Source organism: Cynoglossus semilaevis, chromosome 3, assembly GCF_000523025.1.
Source record: "Cynoglossus semilaevis isolate Cse_v1.0 chromosome 3, Cse_v1.0, whole genome shotgun sequence".
Lineage (NCBI taxonomy): Eukaryota > Metazoa > Chordata > Actinopteri > Pleuronectiformes > Cynoglossidae > Cynoglossus > Cynoglossus semilaevis.
The window spans coordinates 3,094,947-3,113,232 of NC_024309.1; the positions used below are offsets into that span (position 1 = coordinate 3,094,947).

General features: G+C 38.0%; 3 protein-coding genes and 1 long non-coding RNA gene across 6 annotated transcripts in view; 2 read left to right on the forward strand and 2 right to left on the reverse strand.

Moving 5' to 3' along the window:
• Positions 1–5,501, reverse strand: part of mtmr6 (myotubularin related protein 6) — a 7,857-nt gene extending 2,356 nt beyond the window's left edge. The window contains exons 1-9 of the mRNA XM_008307466.2: positions 5,257–5,501; positions 3,040–3,171; positions 1,809–1,971; positions 1,572–1,729; positions 1,286–1,414; positions 871–1,005; positions 613–745; positions 415–524; positions 77–202 (exon numbers count right to left, since the gene is read on the reverse strand). Of these exons, the coding sequence (XP_008305688.1) occupies positions 77–202; positions 415–524; positions 613–745; positions 871–1,005; positions 1,286–1,414; positions 1,572–1,729; positions 1,809–1,971; positions 3,040–3,171; positions 5,257–5,280 (1,110 nt within the window). The 5' untranslated portion in view covers positions 5,281–5,501. The remainder of the gene's footprint in view (positions 1–76; positions 203–414; positions 525–612; positions 746–870; positions 1,006–1,285; positions 1,415–1,571; positions 1,730–1,808; positions 1,972–3,039; positions 3,172–5,256) is intronic.
• Positions 5,502–6,008: 507 nt separating this feature from the next.
• On the forward strand, positions 6,009–16,145 carry nup58 (nucleoporin 58). 3 transcript variants are annotated; one of them, XM_008307467.3, is made up of 13 exons: positions 6,009–6,462; positions 6,894–7,057; positions 7,501–7,776; positions 7,978–8,146; positions 8,408–8,473; positions 8,749–8,923; positions 9,118–9,197; positions 9,359–9,477; positions 9,629–9,711; positions 9,843–10,044; positions 13,626–13,709; positions 14,237–14,329; positions 14,556–16,145. In XM_008307467.3, exons 1-13 carry the CDS (start codon positions 6,383–6,385, stop codon positions 14,720–14,722), a joined length of 1,758 nt encoding a protein of 585 aa, XP_008305689.1. In that variant the 5' UTR covers positions 6,009–6,382; the 3' UTR covers positions 14,723–16,145. The 3 variants fall into 3 exon arrangements, with proteins under 3 accessions (XP_008305689.1, XP_008305690.1, XP_008305691.1); XM_008307468.3 differs by lacking the exon at positions 13,626–13,709; XM_008307469.3 differs by lacking the exons at positions 13,626–13,709; positions 14,237–14,329.
• LOC112486867 (uncharacterized) lies at positions 9,965–14,670 on the reverse strand. Its single transcript, XR_003049426.1, has 3 exons — positions 14,529–14,670; positions 14,216–14,387; positions 9,965–10,100 (listed from the first exon to the last, which is right to left on the reverse strand). It is a non-coding gene; the product is annotated as an uncharacterized LOC112486867 (long non-coding RNA).
• A 392-nt stretch (positions 16,146–16,537) lies between the features above and the next one.
• ropn1l (rhophilin associated tail protein 1-like) overlaps positions 16,538–18,286 on the forward strand; it is a 4,999-nt gene continuing 3,250 nt past the window's right edge. The window contains exons 1-2 of the mRNA XM_008307470.3: positions 16,538–16,726; positions 17,747–17,879. Of these exons, the coding sequence (XP_008305692.1) occupies positions 17,749–17,879 (131 nt within the window). The 5' untranslated portion in view covers positions 16,538–16,726; positions 17,747–17,748. The remainder of the gene's footprint in view (positions 16,727–17,746; positions 17,880–18,286) is intronic.

Here is an 18,286-nt window from a genome sequence, read left to right on the forward strand (position 1 = left end):
AAAACTTCACTTTACTTTACAAATGTAGTTCACTCTGCCCCTTTACTGCACGTGTTTGTGTTTGTTTATTCAATACCATGAAACCCTTGATGGTACGATAGTACGGATCCATGAGCAACGACCCCAGAGAGCAGACTTGAGCTGTTCGGTCCCATCCATCTGAACAATGAACCAAGACACTTGCTCCTTCCGCGGTCACCGCCTGACAGTGGAAACAAAGACAGCGGAAACTCAGGAACGCTTAGCAATAATGGTCTACTACTCAAGGTAAGCCACTGACATTTCCAATTTAAAAAGGTAAACATGGTAATACTAATACACTGATTACAATACATACAGTGAAAGTGAATGATGCCCTGGATACATTTACATTGCAATTTAAGGCAAACAAAAAAAAAACATGTAGATAATTACCTTTGTGAGAAACACAGCTGCATCGACAATAGCCTTTATATGCCGAAGCCAGCCGCTGCTCTCCAGACCAACCAGGTAATCACTCATGGAGAGAGAGCGGGATCCTGTCACTGTGGGAGAATACATTAAGCTTTAGCATGAAATGTATAAATGAAAAGTTGGTGGTGTTTTCTTTATCTGTATGTTGATGACATTAACCTTCTAACAGTTTCTGCAGGCTGCCTCTCATCACGTGGATGTTTTCAATACCAACAAACTGGAAGCGGATGTTGGAGTAGTTGTCTTCATTCTCATAGCCTTTACCCGCTGCTCGGTTTGCAAGTGCGTTCAACTGCAGGTGTGTTTTTTAAAAAAATATATAATTAAATATAATATATATATATATATATACTGTATATATATATATATATATTTCCTATTTCCTTTTTTTAATTACTCTGAGATTATGTGTCACACCTTTGGCCTTGTATCCATGACATAAACAAAACGGCTGTTGTGATTGGCTTTGCTGATGGCCTGCAGCATGCTTTCATCTTCCAAGCATCGGGCACTGAAACCAGAGAGAGGCTGACTGCATCGACACACTGCCGCCTAAAGAGATAAGAAGAGTTTAGTGAAGTAGAAAACTAAGTCTAATGAGAAGATTTCTTGCTGTACTTCTGTTAAATAAAAGACAAATCCTCAATTTAAATGTGGAGTCACAGTAGGCTTAACGTAACACATGGATGAACATTATCTTAACCTACTGCCTCCCTGTGGCCAATCCTTGCATAAGCCAAAAAGACATGATGGAGATGAAAGGAAACACTTCTCAGTCCTACACATATTCTCTCTGTAAACTGCTACAACACACAACCGGTCATTTACAAACCTTTTTCTCCTGATAAAAGTAAGTCAGTACAGGGAAGCGTCCTTTGCTTCTGAACTTAGAACTTCCCACAATGATAGGTTTACTGGCTGTAATGGGAACATACAGGTCCCGTGGATATGTCTCACACACCTGCAATACAAAACACAAAATCATCTAAACAACATAAAACCATAGAAAAACAAAATGTCCCTAATGCTGTCATTTATCACTCATGACACTACATTTATCTGTAAACATTAATCTCCATCCTTCCTCTTACAGTTGATGATTACAGATAATGGCCTACTTTATAGTCTCTGTTGACATCAGTGAGCTGCCACTGGTCACAGGGGACACCCATCCTCTCAAACTCTGCCCCCAGGTCAATGAGCTGCCACCCTTCTTCCCTCTGCTGGTCATTCTGTTTGGGGTTGTAGGAGAAAGCGTAGAGCTCCTCATAAGAAACTGGACAGAGAGGGAGATGAGAAAAAAAACATGTTGTTACATTTATAGCATAAGCACAAACAAAATCGTTGACGCCAACCTGGCCGTAGAAGACGCAGGAGCGAGCTGTAGACGTCGTGACAGTCTCTTTCTCTCTGCACCACAAAGTTCACCACCCGGAAGTTCCGACACTGGATGACCAGAGGACAGCCTGTGGTGGTCAAGGAGAGCTTTTCCACAGAGGCTATATGATGATGCAAAATCTGAAGATAAGATAATCAGACAAAATAGAAAAGCTGAAAAATTAGGTCATGAGATGAAATCTTTCTCTTTTACAGACAGACATCTGGGTCTCTCACTGCAGTACTGAAATCCTAATGACTGCAAGGATGCTGAAGCAGTGATGTGATATTCACTGCTACAAATTATCTTATATTTCTTGTAAATTTTTGACAAATTATGACATAGGCTTCAAACACGTGTTTTTTAAAGAAAACATTTAGACAGAAAAGTTTTTGTTATGAAGTAAAACAACTCTGTTATGAAGTAAAACAACTCAACTCTAAAACAACTCACAGTAACAGACACATTGCCTGCAGTTATACAGAGGCACTGTATCTCTGAACATTCTTCTATGCTTTTGGCAACCTAACTAAAACCAATTTGTTGTTCAAAAGTCCTGAAGTTTCCCATTTAATTCACCATTTATCAGGTATTTTTTATTTATTTATTTTTATTTATTATTTTTATCAGGTCTTAGAATTTTGTGTACATGAGCCAAGGCGTTATCACAAAAACAGTGGTGATCCAAATCCCACGCTGTACAAAAAACAGCAGAAAACAATGGACAATGACAAAGTAGAGTGATGTTCAAAGGGAAACGAGGCAAAAAAGAGAAAGGAAAAATCTGCTGCTTCCAGCACTTTATAACGCAGCAAACATTAACACAGTGTAGGCCAGCTACTGGGCTGTGTACTATTTTTACTACTCTGTCATAAAGGTCGCAGTAATCCCACGAGAGTGCACCATTCATTTGTTTTACATTTTTATTTGCAAAGTTAAACAAAGGTATTCAGGACTTTAAAACAGAGAGAGGGATGTTCATGACTATGGTGATATATGAAGAAAAGTAACGTTTTAGGTTCACAGTAGTGTTTTTGTTGCTTTATCTAAGTTTGTCTACTGGTGTGTGTCTAAACTTTCAATGGTGATTTGTGAAGGTGATTGTGTTCACACTGACAGTCATTAATCTTCACTGGACCCACCAGGAGCTGATGTATCTATATTTTGAAGAACTCTGAGTCACAACAGTCACCATCATATCCCCTTACCCAGATCTCCTGTGCAGCTGAGGTGGAGTTGTTGGAGCTGCTTTCCACAAAGATTAGATGTGTAGCTGTGAGGTACAATGTGCCATTTGTTGTTTTGTTGCTGAAGCGATCCACCAGCCGCACCTGCTCCACCTACAAACAAGATATTTACAAATTAGTAACACCGTCAGAGTCACGTCAAACAGTGATAAGAAAGATACCGCAAAAACATGAGTGGGTGGCGTGTATTATTGAGCAAAACCTCTAAGTGTGTTTATTTGTTACCCTATGCTGTATTGTTACAGGCTTAGGAGTTTAATTAAAGAGAAGAAAACACCCAGGGATGGAAATATCTTACTCATCTACAACACTAAGTGAGGTAGAACATTTACTCAGGTCACATGTCACACAGGAAGGTTTGTGATGCTCTACATATACTGACATTCAAATTTTATTAAAGCAGGTTAAACTGTAAATTATTGTGGACATTAGATTATACTATCAGACCAGACTATACAAATGCATGTTTATGAATACAATTCAAGCAGTCAAAACGCAGCTTTTAAAAAACCACACTTCTGCTCGGTCAACAATTGTGTTTTTCTTTGGTTTAGCTCTTAAATGTTTTTCTTTCTGAAAAGTGCTGTCTGTTTCTCAGTAATTGGGGGTCACTATGTGGACAAAAAGAACAACTGCTTTTGCACAGTGAGGCTGCTGTCACTGCCCAAATCCATGATTCATCAGAGCGGAGGTTCTCGTGTTGACTCAGACATCCTTCTCTTTGTTTCTGTTTTCCTGCTTGTCTCAGATATGATGAAATATTTGAGACCATCTCTGTACCTCAGCAACCACAGAGATAAAGCGTTGTCATTGGCCCATTTCTTGTGACATACAGGAAGCTGATAAGTGCTTTAGAGTAATCAAGAAAAACAAACAACAAAACAACAAAAAAAGTCACCCCACGCTGGGTCAGTGACCAGAAATGACTGTTTTAAAATAGTAAGTTACTTAAATTTAAGCATACACTTTTTGAACCAAAAAAAAAAAAAAAAAAGCATCTAGGTAGCATCATGCAGTCACTAAGGGATCGTGTTTGCAGGAAAGGAAATTCAACTTTTTTACGCAAATCCCCAGAAGTAGGCACAAAAGACTTTTTTTGTAAACTGCATAGGCATTAGGGCTCATGTCGTAGTGGCTGAAAATGCAAAAGCACTTAAACCACAATGCCTGCAGTTAAGTCCAATTATCTGGACAGCAACACAATTTTCCTAATTGTGGTAAATTGCTAACCCAAATAAAAATATGTGTTTAAATGACTTTGGTCTTTGGTCATGACAGCAACAATCTGACAAATCAGCTGTTGTGCTGCATTGACTGTATAAAACAAAATATAATTTAATTTTAGCTCTGTGTGTGTTTGGCAGAACTAAAATGGTCACAGTTGTAGCTTATGGCTAGTTATGCTTTTTAAATTTTTCTGTCATGGATGTTAAACATATGGTACCCCTTAGTTACTATCAAAATACACAACGTATGTCGATGTTATCGATGTATGAGTATCTAAAACGGCTGGGCACATGGAGAAACCCATTCCTGACATACAACTTTATTGCTTTTTAAGTATTTAAGAAAACACTATCACGCATGGGTGAAACCCCGTGAAACACCATATTTTTTCATCAATATTCGATTTATTTATGTAGAAATTGAATACAAATTCTAAAGGAGGTTCAGGATGGACGTCGACCCAGCCCTATTGACATCAGGTAAAAGGTCTAAATTTGAGATAATTTTTAAATCTTCGAGCACCGTCCTCAAAATATTGGTAAACACGCCGCTGGTGTAAACACCCTGGTGGTGCACTGTAAAGACAGTACTGTAAAGATCTGTATTTCTGTTTAAATCAATCCGTCAAAATGCTTTTGACGGATGCTACTTTTAGGATGCCCTTCTCGAGTAATGTTGACTTTGTCATAACCAGGTTACACTACAATAAGGATCTATCTGTTTGCTGTTCAGTCAAAAACAAACAGCTCATTGATGCTTGTCACGTCAACGTTCTGCTGGCGACACCTGCTACAGCCATTCAATGACTTTGCTTCTCAAACGTTTCGTATACACAATGTTATGTAGAAAATTATAATTAAACGACAACACAGCGTAAACAAACCCACAAAGGCAAGGCCGGACTGCTGTCGTTATCACATCTATTCGAATTTAGCTAAAAATGTTAGCTACCTTCGGCGTCCGGATGTGCTCCATTTCTCCTCTGCAGTTAGAACAGCTGTCAGCGACTGCAAATCTTTAAACGACACTTACTACACAAAACGTTATCATTGATAGTGTTACGGAGGACAATGCGATACAAAACCAGCTATACTTTGTCGGAGGCATACGAATATGTATTATATTGTCAATTATTTCTCTGCTCTCCCATCCGCGTAATGCTGCCAATATTTTCAACCCACAATCCCGGCAAGTGTGAGTTTTCAAAAATAAAAGTACGAGCTAAAATATGGTCACACCCTAAACATTGTTGATGCTGTATCATATTTAAAAAAGCATTTTCTGGTTTTACATCTTATCGCGAATTCGTAACTTAACACTGTAACTATTTTGCAAGTTTTACAAACGTTAGCTAGTTCTGATTATTTATTTTTTAATACTTTTTTCCTCATCTTCTGTTTGAAATTCATCCTTGATCTTTTCAAACTGCAGTTTTGAGAAGTTGGTAGGAATGCAATGCAACATTGTGGTTAATGTCCCTCAAACAATATATTAATATTATTAATTATTAATTACACATTATTAATAATATATAAATATATATATTAAGTAAGATAGGCGATGAAAAAATAGAAATCAGACACTCACATAAAAACACACGGCCAATCGCGACAACCATAGTAAAACAACCCATGTCTTTTAATTTGAAGAACATAACGGAATGTATTTGTGTTTTTCCCTTCAGCTGATGTGTCGTTCGAGGCGACCGGAAACAGCAAAGTTCATCCGACATCACGCGGCAGAGATAAGCCCGATGGGAAACGTAGTTTGAATTACCTCTTACCCAAAATGCAATAGTCTACGGAAAATGTCAGGCGGGCAAAAGAAAAACAGCACCAGGCGATAAGTCCTATATTTAACAATTAGCCGCTTTAAATTCTAAAAAGGAATACTTACATTTAAATACAACTGACAACTTGGACCGACATTTTTTTAGTTTGATCTTCGTCAAGACAAAACTAAAGGTTTTAGTTTTATTTAAGGCTAACTAGCCTGCTAGCTGTGATGTAAAGCTCGTGCTGAAAACGGCTAAGTCCAAATAACGTGTTGGGGATAAATGTGCGCCTTTTGAAATAAAATGTCGGGCTTCAATTTTAGTTCGGGGACTCTTGGAGCCACAAACATGGGCGGTGGCTTCACTTTTGGAGCAACAACAAGGTAATGACATATTTATACGCCAGTTACTTTGCTAACGTTATAACCGTGAAGCTGAAGCGTGGCGGCCGTGTGGTGTCCGTTATCATTACTCAACTGACTTAAACTATATCCCTGTCCACTTTATACTCATGTCTGTCATCAGTTATAGTGTGCTTTGGTTTTACTGTATAGCATTCTGATTCAGGGATTAGTTGCAATAACGGAAGGTTAATTTATTTCCTGCATAGAATGATAAGTGTAATATTTGCAATGTGATAGTCATATTATAAATCTAATTATAATAAAACATTACATAGATTTATTTTATTCAGTTATATTAAGGTTTCGTCACTCACAAAATTATTAGTAATACTAGCTTAAGAATATAATGGTTAATCCTTTTGTTTCCCCTCATCATTCCAACTAAACCTACTGTTTTCTTTTTTTGATAGTGCCCCTGCAGCCAGCACTGGTGGCTTCTCTTTTGGAAGTGCACTAGGAACTGCAGCTGCGACCCCAGCCTCCACCACCAGCACGACACAGCCTCTTGGCCTGGGAGGAAGTCTCTTTGGCCAGAAACCTACATTAGGGTTCTCTTTTAACACACCTGCCTCAAGTAATAACTGTTTGATTGTATACTTGTAGGCTTATAGATTGTTTTTAAAATCAAATGATAAAACAGCAGAGATGCATGTATGTTGATGCATGTATGTTCTCATGTTCAACACAAGAACAAACAAAAACGTGTTTATCAACTGTCAACAAGAAAATTAACAGAAACCTAATGTTTCGTGAATAGAAAAATAATGGAGTGAAAAACTATTTTTTGAAAATAACCACATATTAAACATTATTTTAAAGCCATTGTATTTACAACTGTGCTTTTTACAAAAACAAAATTCCCATGGTAAATCATACATTGTGTGGAGCTTCTTGGCAATGTAGGATTTCTCCTATCACACTACAAATGATAGCTGATTTTAGAAAATTATTGTTTTTGAAGAGATGGACCTAAATCAAAAAAAGTCTAATTTCATATGTATCCAACCCTTCTTCTAGGTGCCACAGCCACAACACAAGCTGCTACAGGCTTTAGCTTGCCGTTCAACAAGCCTACTGCATCTGCAACACCATTTTCCCTCACTGCGACCGCAACCACCTCATCAGCGCCCGCTGGTGCAGGTTTATCATTTGGCTCCATCCTTACATCTACCGCCCCACAGCAGCCTGCTGCCACATCCTTCACTCTTGGTCTTGGTGCAACAACAACCACAACAGCAGCATCAACTGTCCCTTCACTGGGTGGGGGTCTTTTCTCCAACACTGCTTCTACAGGTACTAAACAGAACAGCCTATGTGGTTTCTCCTATTTTAAAAAGTGACGGTGGTTGAAACTGAGACTGTGCTCCATTTAAAAGGATGAAACTGATTATATTTTAAGCTTTCTTTGGTTTTGTCTGTTTCAAATGTAGTTATAAAACTTGCTTGTACTGTAAGTTGTACTGTTAAAACCCATATATTTCCTTGGTGTTTTAGGGCTCGGTCAGACCACACTCGGAGGAGGTGCAGGGTTAACATTTGGTTCCCTATTGGCTCCATCCACGACAGTTTCAGCTGCTCTGGCCCCTAGTGTTGGCCTTGGTGGAGTGGACTTCAGCACTTCTTCAGAAAATAAGAGTGACTCATCATCTGGGGCGAATGCACAGTATGTCTTTTGGGTCAACATAGAAAATGGACTTAAATGTCCAATGTCCAGGGTTTAACCGTTTTACTGTTAACCTCCTGTCAGCGTAAATGTGACTCCTACCTCCTCTAGGTGGTGCTAGAGCAATTCAGGGGAGGTGTGAAACTGAAAAAGAGAAGGGTGTTGTGTTTGAGCACACTCTTACTTCTGGGAATAACAACTGTTTTAAGTGTAGAACACAGGGAAATGATGTAACGGTTGCACATTCTTTCTCCTCCTCAGGGACAGTAAAGCTTTGAAAGATGAAAACCTGCCTCCCATCATTTGTCAAGATGTAGAGAATTTTCAGTAAGTGATATTGAACATGATTATTATGTTATTATATTAAGTTAATTACATTATTACACACTGATTTAAGTTCAGAAGTTTTGCAGAGCATGCTAGAACTCTTAATATTAGTTACATTACATTTCCCATTGTTTTGTTTTAGCTGTTTTTTGGTTATAACTAGCCATGAGATATGCTGCTTTTATACAATGTTAAGTCTAACTTTATTTAAATATATCTCTGTGTGTACTGTTGGTTGTTTTCTACTAATGGCATTTTCAATCATCGCTCTCTAGAAAATTTGTAAAAGAGCAGAAACAGGTTCAAGAAGACATCAGCAGGATGTCGTCTAAGGCTATTTGTAAAGTCCAGGAGGACATCAAGAATCTGAAACAGCTCCTTTCTGTCAGTGCCAGTGGGCTGCAGCGCCAAGCTCTGGGTATCGACAAACTCAAACTGGAAACTGCACAGGTAAAAGCAGGAGGCATTACTCATATGCACAGAAGTAAAAGCGACTTCCTTCAAATAACCTGTTGTATCCTGTTCCTGTTCATAAGATAAAAACTTTATACCCCAAGGTGATTATGGTCAGCTTGAAATTGGAGCATAAACAGTCCACAGTTATTTCTTTACAGAAACTCTATCTTGTTTCCTTCTCTTCCAAGGAGCTGAAAAATGCTGACATAGCACTGCGAACACAAAAGACTCCCCCTGGACTTCAACATGAAAACACTGCTCCATCTGAGTAAGTAGGCTCTCCAGAAAATCAAACCGAAGCAAATCTATTGGGATTGTACAGCAGCACGATCTGTTTAATTTTATCTTGCTTTATAATAAAAAGGACCTTTGCTCGTGTATAATAGGTTTTTGGGACAAGAATTTAAAATGTGTCATTTTTGTGTTCAGCTACTTTCGCAGTCTAGTGGAGCAGTTTGAGGTGCAGCTGCAGCAGTACCGCCAGCAAATAGAAGAGCTGGAAAATCACCTGACGACACAGAGCACCGGTTCCCACATTACACCTCAGGGTAATATAGATTGGATCTGTGTTTTTGATAATATACAGCTTTTAAGCTTAATGCTGTACTTTTTCAAAGTTAACTCCAAAATATACTAAAATCGTACATCGTTTTTTTTTGTCAATTTCTTTGACTAACTTTTTAAATGTTTTCTTGTCAGACTTAACCATGGCCATGCAGAAGTTGTACCAGACATTTGTTGCTCAGGCTGCACAACTCCAGTCTGTTCATGAAAACGTCAAGGTCAGTTCTTTACCTGTGGATTTTGTCAAAAATGTTGTAAAATATTCCTGTTGTCTTTTTTTCATAAAGACTAAACAATTTGTTGACAACAACTGAAACCACATGTCTCCTTTCTTTGTGGTGTGTTTCAGATTTTAAAGCACCAGTACCTCTCTTATCGTCGGGCCTTCCTCGAAGACTCCACTGACATCTTTGAGTCCAAACGAGCGTCCAACAGGAAGTGGCAGAGCACGCCACGAGTCACAACAGGGCCTGCCCCTTTCTCCAGTGTGCCCAACGCTGCAGCAGTTGCCATGGCAGCCACGTTGACCCAGCAACAGCAGCCAAATCCAGGTCTGACAGCCTACAAGTTCTAGAAAGTTCTTCTTCACCTCACTTTGTTAGAACATCTGAAAGAGTTAAAAGCAGAGGGGGAAATGTTGAAGTTTTGTAAAGTACACCATAAACATTCTCCAAAAGAATAGAAATGAGGTTAGCCGCTGCAAAGCAATTTTATCTGTCCATGGTTTCTCATTTGAAGAAAAGAAATGTTGAAACCGGGACATGGACAGAGACCATGGAAACATGTGGCCTCTGTGCTGCCTTACATCTGCTCTGTGAAAGGTTAGGTTTAGGTTGTGTGCCTCACTAAAGCTGAATGAAATTGTAAAGATGGGTGAACAGAGTGTGAACAGAATGATGAATAATGAATAATATTGTTGCTGTGTTAGCACTAATCCAGATCAAACATTAACACACACATGCACTTATCAACAGTGGACATTGTCTTCACTCTGTGCTCTCATTAGTAACAGGTTGATCTGAATCAAGAGCACTTGACATTTTCTTTCTGTAAATAAAAACTAAAAATGAATGACAATTACTATGTTCAAAATATTATTTTGAACATGCAGCTTCTTTAGTTTAACATTTTACTGCTTAGTAAAGTAAAGCAGATTTTACTCAGTATTAATATCCAATATTAATATAGTGCAGGTATTTATTCTTACTAACTAAACGAAGTTAAACCTCTGTTAGCAAGTTAACATTGAAACACAGATTTGTATATATACTTCAGGTATTTATCCTCCACCCACCACATTAGTGTTATGGCCACAAATATATTCAGTGGTACATAAAATAACCTTAAGTAAACACTTTTTGAGTACCTAATTTATTTACTTTTTTTGTGATGTTGGAAATACTGGTCTTTTTTATAGACTTTGATTGGTGGGCCATTTAATTGGCATGTCAGGACACTGAAGTGTTGAAACAAAAATAAGCTACTGCATATAATATATTAGCATGCTCCTGGTGTGTCTTTATCTAGTAGAGTTTGAAAGAAATTACGTTTGAAAAGCAATACTTAAAGTGAATGTGGTTTTAAAAGCAGCATGGTCAACATTATAGAAGTTCTGAATAAACATTCATTTTCCATTATTTATCAAACAAAATCCAGTACATACATGTACATACATTCTAAGCTCTGCCAAAGAGTGTGTCATTCTTGAGGATTTAACAAATTCTACAAAGAAACAGGTTGCACTTGGATTACTTTAGGTCTTCAGTATTTATTTACCTATTGTGAAAAATTGTGTAGTGGAGAGGGGCTAATACCAAAAGCACATACAACACTAAGCAATCAGCTAGACAAGCTTAACACCAGACATATCTGACTGGCCTTTATTTTTGTGGTGGGTGATTGTGCAGCCAAAAGCCTATTTTGACTTGATTTGTTGCAGGACATTAGGTGAAAGTTGCCAAAAGACTCAGGGCTGAAACTTTTAAATTTCCTGAATTGATACATTTAACATTTTCTCCATTCCTGCACACAAAAATCCACACACAGTCCCGTGGAAGTAGATGTGAAACTTTTAATAAGGATTGTACTTTTTTGACATCTATTGCTGGGCTACATGAGCTCAGTGTGTTTGTATATGATGTAGTTATGAACAAAGATCAGCTGCCGGAGGTTTGTGTACAGTATTAGTATTCAACAGTGACACAGAGAGTCTATTGAGTCACTGGGTTGATTGAACAAGGCCATTACACTGTTACTTGATTTAAGCTATTTCACACAAGGGCTACTGTCGGTGTCACATGGCTGGATTAATTAATATCTACGAGTTCAATAAAAAAATCAGAAAGTACTGTCATATATGTGATATCAGGAATCATTTTAGTTATCGTGGTGGTACTTTGTACAGACATGAGAAGGGGGAAAACTTTCTGTGGCCGAGCCCTACTACTGTGGCTGGAATAGAAGTAAAACAAATGTTGCTGCTCACACTGGTTCTTCTGTGCCAGTAAAATCCATCGGTGCCAAATGAAGTTGACAACAGAATGTCACGACACGCGTCCATGTCTCTTTGTTATTTGCAGTTTTCATTCATTATAAACTGTGGAAATTAAGACGCAGTGATCTATAACTTATGAATTTAGTTTTACAAAAAAAAGTATATATGTTTTTTGTTTCGTTTACTACTACTAGATCTCTTAATTGCTGACTATAGCAGTGTTGATTGGGTAGCACCCCGATTGACGCTCCTCTTGTGAGGATTGTCAGAGGAAAATTTGGGGCTGAATTTCTTACTTCTAGCATAATAACAAGCATCACCAAAACAAACGTGGTTCCAGATCTCCACATTACACTGGCAGACTGGTTCTAAATTTGATCACAGCGGTTAATACATCGCATTAATGTTTAACAGTCCCATTCTTAATTTTAGGCATTTAGCACTGACTGCTGTGTTGCTGAATTACTTTAAAACAGCAGAATGAATCTCATTTACCTGTCTGTCTATTAGATGAAGTGATCTTGAAAAACACAGTATTTCTGAATAAGAGATTCTGGTTTTGGAAAATGAAGCTTTCACATTTTTCAATTTTTCTTACACAAGCAACCTTACTTGTTTCAGTCCATTATACTTGTATAAACCTAAACCACAGTCTTGTGTATCACTTCTCACTACTTTCAGAAGGTACTACTCCTAATACTATTTTTTTTACTTTACTTTTTTCAGTTTATGTTGCAGAAAATAATTTTGTTTTTTTTACTGTTTGGGGGTTCAGTTTATGTTGCAGAAAATAATTTTTGGTGTCTATAATCATTCATCTCGATCACGTTTCCTTGCTTAGAGATCATTCACTGCATACAATGTTAGAGAAGACACTGGTGGACAGTTGAGTCAGTACAGTATCATTGACTGTCAAGAGCAAACCATTTCACTCAGTTTTATTTATTTCAACTGATTTTACACTGAGAGGCAGGAACTTTTTTAAAATCAATCCTGATTGCTTTTACTTGTATATGCGTGTGTAACGACCTGCATAACCGATGCCCGTTGATACAGTTTAGGTAATATATAAATAATATGGTGTGCCTTTTTAAGCTATATTCAATAATCGTGTGATCCTTTTTCTGGGGCGTATGCTAGTTCATTCACTCTCAGAACGTTTGAAACTTGTCGAATGCAGTAGCAATTAGTGATTAACAATCAAATCTGTTCTAAACTGTTTGTTTGTGTTTTATGTAAGTGGACTTGCATATTGAAATAAATCAGTTTTTTTTAAACAAAGAAACGTTTGTCCTTGTTTCTTTCTGACTCGAGCTGTGGCAACCATGCAGACTAAATTGGATGACAAAACTACATTGAGAAAAAGACAAGTTTCAGAGTGAAAGAACTAGCAACCTTGTTAATTTAAAACTGAACTACAGCAGAGTTAAATCCATGTAGTACCAGACTTATTTCTAAAGGATTATATCTGTGATATGCTGAATGCGCAAGGGACAGTTGGACTGGATTGTATGTGGAGCACAATGAGGATTTTTCATTTAAATACAAGCTTTCAGAATCAATTTTTGTTAAAGGTAATAGTGTTTTTTATTAACATTATCAGAGCAGTAAAAGATGTGCTCTCTTTCCATGCCTTAGGGACGCAGGCACCCTTGGGATCAGGTTTTGGAAACCCTTTTGCCACAGCAGTGGGCAGTAGCCTGGGCTCTTCCACCCTTGGAGGTATAACCTCTGGCTCTTTCGTTCTCTTTTAATTTGCCCTTACTTTACACAGTTTAATGTGCAAGGTCAGGGTCTTTTAGAATAGGTGTGTGTGGGCTTGAAAGAACAGTGCAGTTGGTGCTTGGCCAGTTCGTTTCTTTATTTCATTGGTCCAGTGCGTTCATACTACATTGACATGGATCAAACTCTTGCTCTAGGTCACTGATGGACAGATTTCTTTTTGCCCTTAATGAAGCTAATTTATCATTTAAAAAATTGACATTCTCTCATTTTTGAAAAATCTTCGAAATGTTTGGCGACATCTTACTTTTTAGTTTACTTGATTAAGGGATAAAAAGTTGCGTTCTTTGCTTCTTCAACCTTTTCTGGCCGTCCAGCTTCCTGTGGCTACATTTTAAGTTCCAATGGCATTTTTTTCTAATTTTTGCTAACATCTGCCAATATCTGTGTGTGGGGAATGACTGCATGTATTTGTTACAGTGTCGGCTGTGTTAGCACAAGCTTACCTGTGTTACTTTGTTCTGCAGGTTTTGGTGGTGGGCCTGGATTTGGTGGTGTGGGCACTGGGGGTTCTTTTGCATTCTCCACCAATAAGCCCACAGGGGGCAGTCTGAGTGCAGGTACACACATTTTGTCCAGTCTACACCTTGATCATGTGGCCCAAACAATAGGCAGCATCTGAAATAATGAAAGTACAGTGAGGGTCAGACTAAACTTGTCTGGAAGACAGTACGTTTCAGGCTGGGTATACCAAACTATCCACTGGATAGAATCTTTGATAATCATTTATCATCTTTATTAACCTCTTCTCATCCTTACCTGTTTGTTTATTTTTTGTCTCTCTAGGCTTCGGTACAACCAGCAGTTCAGGATTTAACTTCAGTAGTCCTGGTCTCAACCCGTCGGCTGGCCTGACCTTTGGTGTGTCCAACCCTCCTGCTGCTGGCTTTGGCACAGGAGGCCCACTTCAGCTCAAGAAGCCCCCTGCTGGTAACAAAAGAGGAAAGAGATAGAACTGGAAAAGAAAGGAAAATCCCTGTGACTGACCAGCTGAGCATTTTGACAAGTTCGTTGGGCCAGGGCTGACCTCCCAAAAAATGTGGGAAGGCTAGATTTGAAATTGAAGGTGCAAGCCAAGAACAAACAAAACACAGGATGAAAAAACAAAAAAATAAACCACATTGACTATTTGGCATCATCACCCTCTTACATTGTTTGTATGGTTCACTGTTAAACATTGATGAGTTGCAAAACAGAATGTATCATTTTGAAGCACAAGTTGCTGGTTTTATGCTCATACAAGATTACAAGACTTTTTGGTTTGCCAGCCAAAGACAGGCTTGTTCCTGTTCTGGTCTATCAACACAAATTTTATACAATACAGCAATCATTTAAAAGGCAACTTGGCCAACACTGAGTCCAGGGAAAGGTAGAGATGAGTTCATACAAGTGAGGATGAGGAGCCTCCAGTCCAGATGTTTCAGTGCTTCTATCCGATTATACATAGTTTTATAGGCACAAGAGTTTGTCCAGGGTGGGTTTTTGGGAAGCACAGTCTTATTTTTATAGAAGAAGTACATGAGGGAGGAGGTCACACATTAGTCCCACATGACCTGTGTTGTTTTTCTGTTCTCTGTCCTTATTCATTATTGTATTATTTACTTTCTAGAAACCATTTTTGTCTTCGCTCTGTATAACACATCCAGACAAGAAACCGTGTTGTATGTAGTACATGGCTCTCCTGAGGGCTGTCACTTTTTTTCCAAAATCTGAATGTACGTACTATCATAAAAAACTCAACTCAGTGCATCAAACTCCTAGAGTAATTACCAGTGGACCAAAAGGCACTTGACCTTAGATCCACTTTCTATGCCAGGGGTCGATGCTGTTTTGCTTTCATTTTAAAGGACCACCCATCATTGTGTCATCTTGAGTGGACAAAAACAGCACCACAACTAGTATCCTGCACTATGAGTGAAGTACTAAAGTACTTCCACCTGCATCACAGATAAAGCCTGAAAAAATTCAATCTAACATGACTGCTGTAGTAGGCATTTTACCAGATGTGTAAAAGTAGACCTTTAATGATACAAACACGAGATGTTTATGTGGAACCTTCATGTACTATTCCTGGAAAATCGATTTTGGACAAATGGTGACATTCCTTATCCCCTTTTGATGTCATGCTATCTGAATCTAAAAGAGCATATTCTTCATGTGCTGCAGCATATTTGCACTTGCCAGTGATTGTGTGAATGTGCATGTGTCTCTTTGGTCTGTGATAGATTCTCTACTTTTGTGGTTGGGGTCATTTTGTTTTATTAAATTGTCCTTGTCTGTCCAGATATCAAACCCTGATAGTTGTTTTGTTTTCTAATCACATCTGTGTAAACGTTATTTTCAAGATGCTGTTTAATAATAAAATCTTCTACTTGATTGCTGTCCGTGTGTATCATCAATTGAACATGACGTTACGACTATTGTAGTGTATAATTAGCAATGTCTTAAAGATTTTTCGTAAGGACAGACATAGTAATACAATACATTAGTAATGTATAATGCTATACGAATACTATGCAAATATATACAGGACTAAATGCATCACCTAAGGCAAGTGTTTCTAACATTAATTTGAACAACCCTAAAAAATGAAAATAAAAAAAGGTCAAATACAGTTGAAACAAAGTTAGATATTTAAAAATAAAACTGTCGAGATAAATTCGGCTAAGAAATTCCCGTCGACTTTTCCATATGCCAGAAACAGTCCTTGTAAAAAAAAGTTAATTTCTTACTTCATCTGTGACTTTTGTGGATAAAGACGCTTTCCCACCTGTAGGGGGCGGCAAAAAACTACAAATGACTGTGCTTCACGTTGAATAAAACGAGGAAAAGCGACGTTGCTATGCGACGATAGGTCTTGTCGATACATTGACAATGTTAGAAATACAATTAGTCGGTTTTCGCTAGTCATATTTTTTTTTCTGTTTACATCTTACGGCTTTTGTGCACATTCGCAGGTAACGTCCAGACTTTTTATTATTTAACGTTTATGTGTGTGTTTTAACGGTTATTCAAGTCGTATTCAATGTTTGTCAACCTAGACTGGGGTCAGCAGCATAGCGACTCATACAGAATTATTCATTGTTTTTTGATAACAATAACAATTGCCGAAATAACGGACCTTTCAGTAAGGTCTGATGTTTATTTATCGTAATCATTTTTCATTTTAAAACTCCTAATTAGAGTAATTACCTGTTTTGCGGATACCTACGCCTTCAAGGTAATACACACTGGTATTATTTCTAATCCAGCTTCAATGTTATTTACCTACTTATGATACTTACAGTACAACAGTGACGTGAATAAAAGGCTACTGTGTCTGGTTTCTCAGTATCAACAATAAAAAGGAGATTGCTATAACATACCTAGATATAAAATATATGAATAACAATGTTTGTTTGTTTTTAAATTACTTTCACTCTTATTACTTTAACATGAATCCTACATTTTATTAATATAAATGTGGCTAAATTCCCCCAATTTAGATGTCAGAACAACAAGAATAGATTAAAAAGTAAACATTAGGTCACTTTTGAGGTCATTTACTGTATGGTCTCTTCTATTTTGATATTCCTGTTCAAAGACGTTTGAAAGTATAGATTCTACATTGTTGATGGTTAAATGACTATTTTTCACCATTTGTCAAATTGAATGGATTATTTTTCAACTTAAATGGAGAAAAAAAGAGAGAACCAATCAACCACTGTGTGAAAAAGGAGGAAGCATATAGAAATCTCTACTTAGTTCGACCGTCAAGCTGAAACTAGCAAGTTGAAAGGATAAAAGGACGACATCACAACAAAGGAGACGGGAACAAAAATAGGAAAGGGAAGATGAGGCAATTAAAAGTTTACGAACACAACCTGCCATAACACACCAAAGAAGAGCTAGGAGACAAGTTGGCGTGTTTACGTCTTTCCACACACTTAACGTTGTCTATATCTCACAGTGATACAGTGCAGAGTTTTGTGTTGCAGTCATGCCACTTTCTGAGACAACGTACTGTCCTGAGCAGATCAGGATCCCTCCTGAGCTGCCCAACATCCTCAAAAACTTCACCAAGGCTGCCATCCGGACTCAGCCCAAGGATCTGCTTGAGTGGTCTGTGGCGTAAGTCTACAGCAATTCTCATCTTTCAAACAAGGTCATGTAAACAGTGTCTGCGGGCAGCCTCAGCGTGCACATGTGCACGGCCTTTTCACCTATAAATCTCTTATCTGTGCACTGACTGGCTGTAATTAGATCCCGTGGGCTTTACACTTTTACTGCAGCATTTGAGCAGTTTGACATTTTCCAACAAAGTGAAAAGGGTTGTAGATTAGGGTGTTAGAATTTACATACATCAGGCTTTGGGTGCCCATTAAGGACAGTTATACTCTTCTAGGTTATAGACCAATGCAGCTTGGTGGTGTTTGATGCCTAAGATAATTAAGCAAGCCACACGGTGAAACAGAAACAATTATAATATCTCCTGGGTTACAACCTGCTTAGGTGTTATTAGAGCAACAGCAGCTTTT

Bases quoted from the DNA above. Each gene is read 5' to 3' on its own strand.
- nup58 (XM_008307467.3), top strand. From the start codon at position 6,383: ATGTCGGGCTTCAATTTTAGTTCGGGGACTCTTGGAGCCACAAACATG. The intron at 6,463-6,893 runs GTAATGACATAT...TTTTTTTGATAG, and splicing joins ACTTTTGGAGCAACAACAAG to TGCCCCTGCAGCCAGCACTG. The intron at 8,924-9,117 runs GTAAAAGCAGGA...TTCTCTTCCAAG, and splicing joins TCAAACTGGAAACTGCACAG to GAGCTGAAAAATGCTGACAT.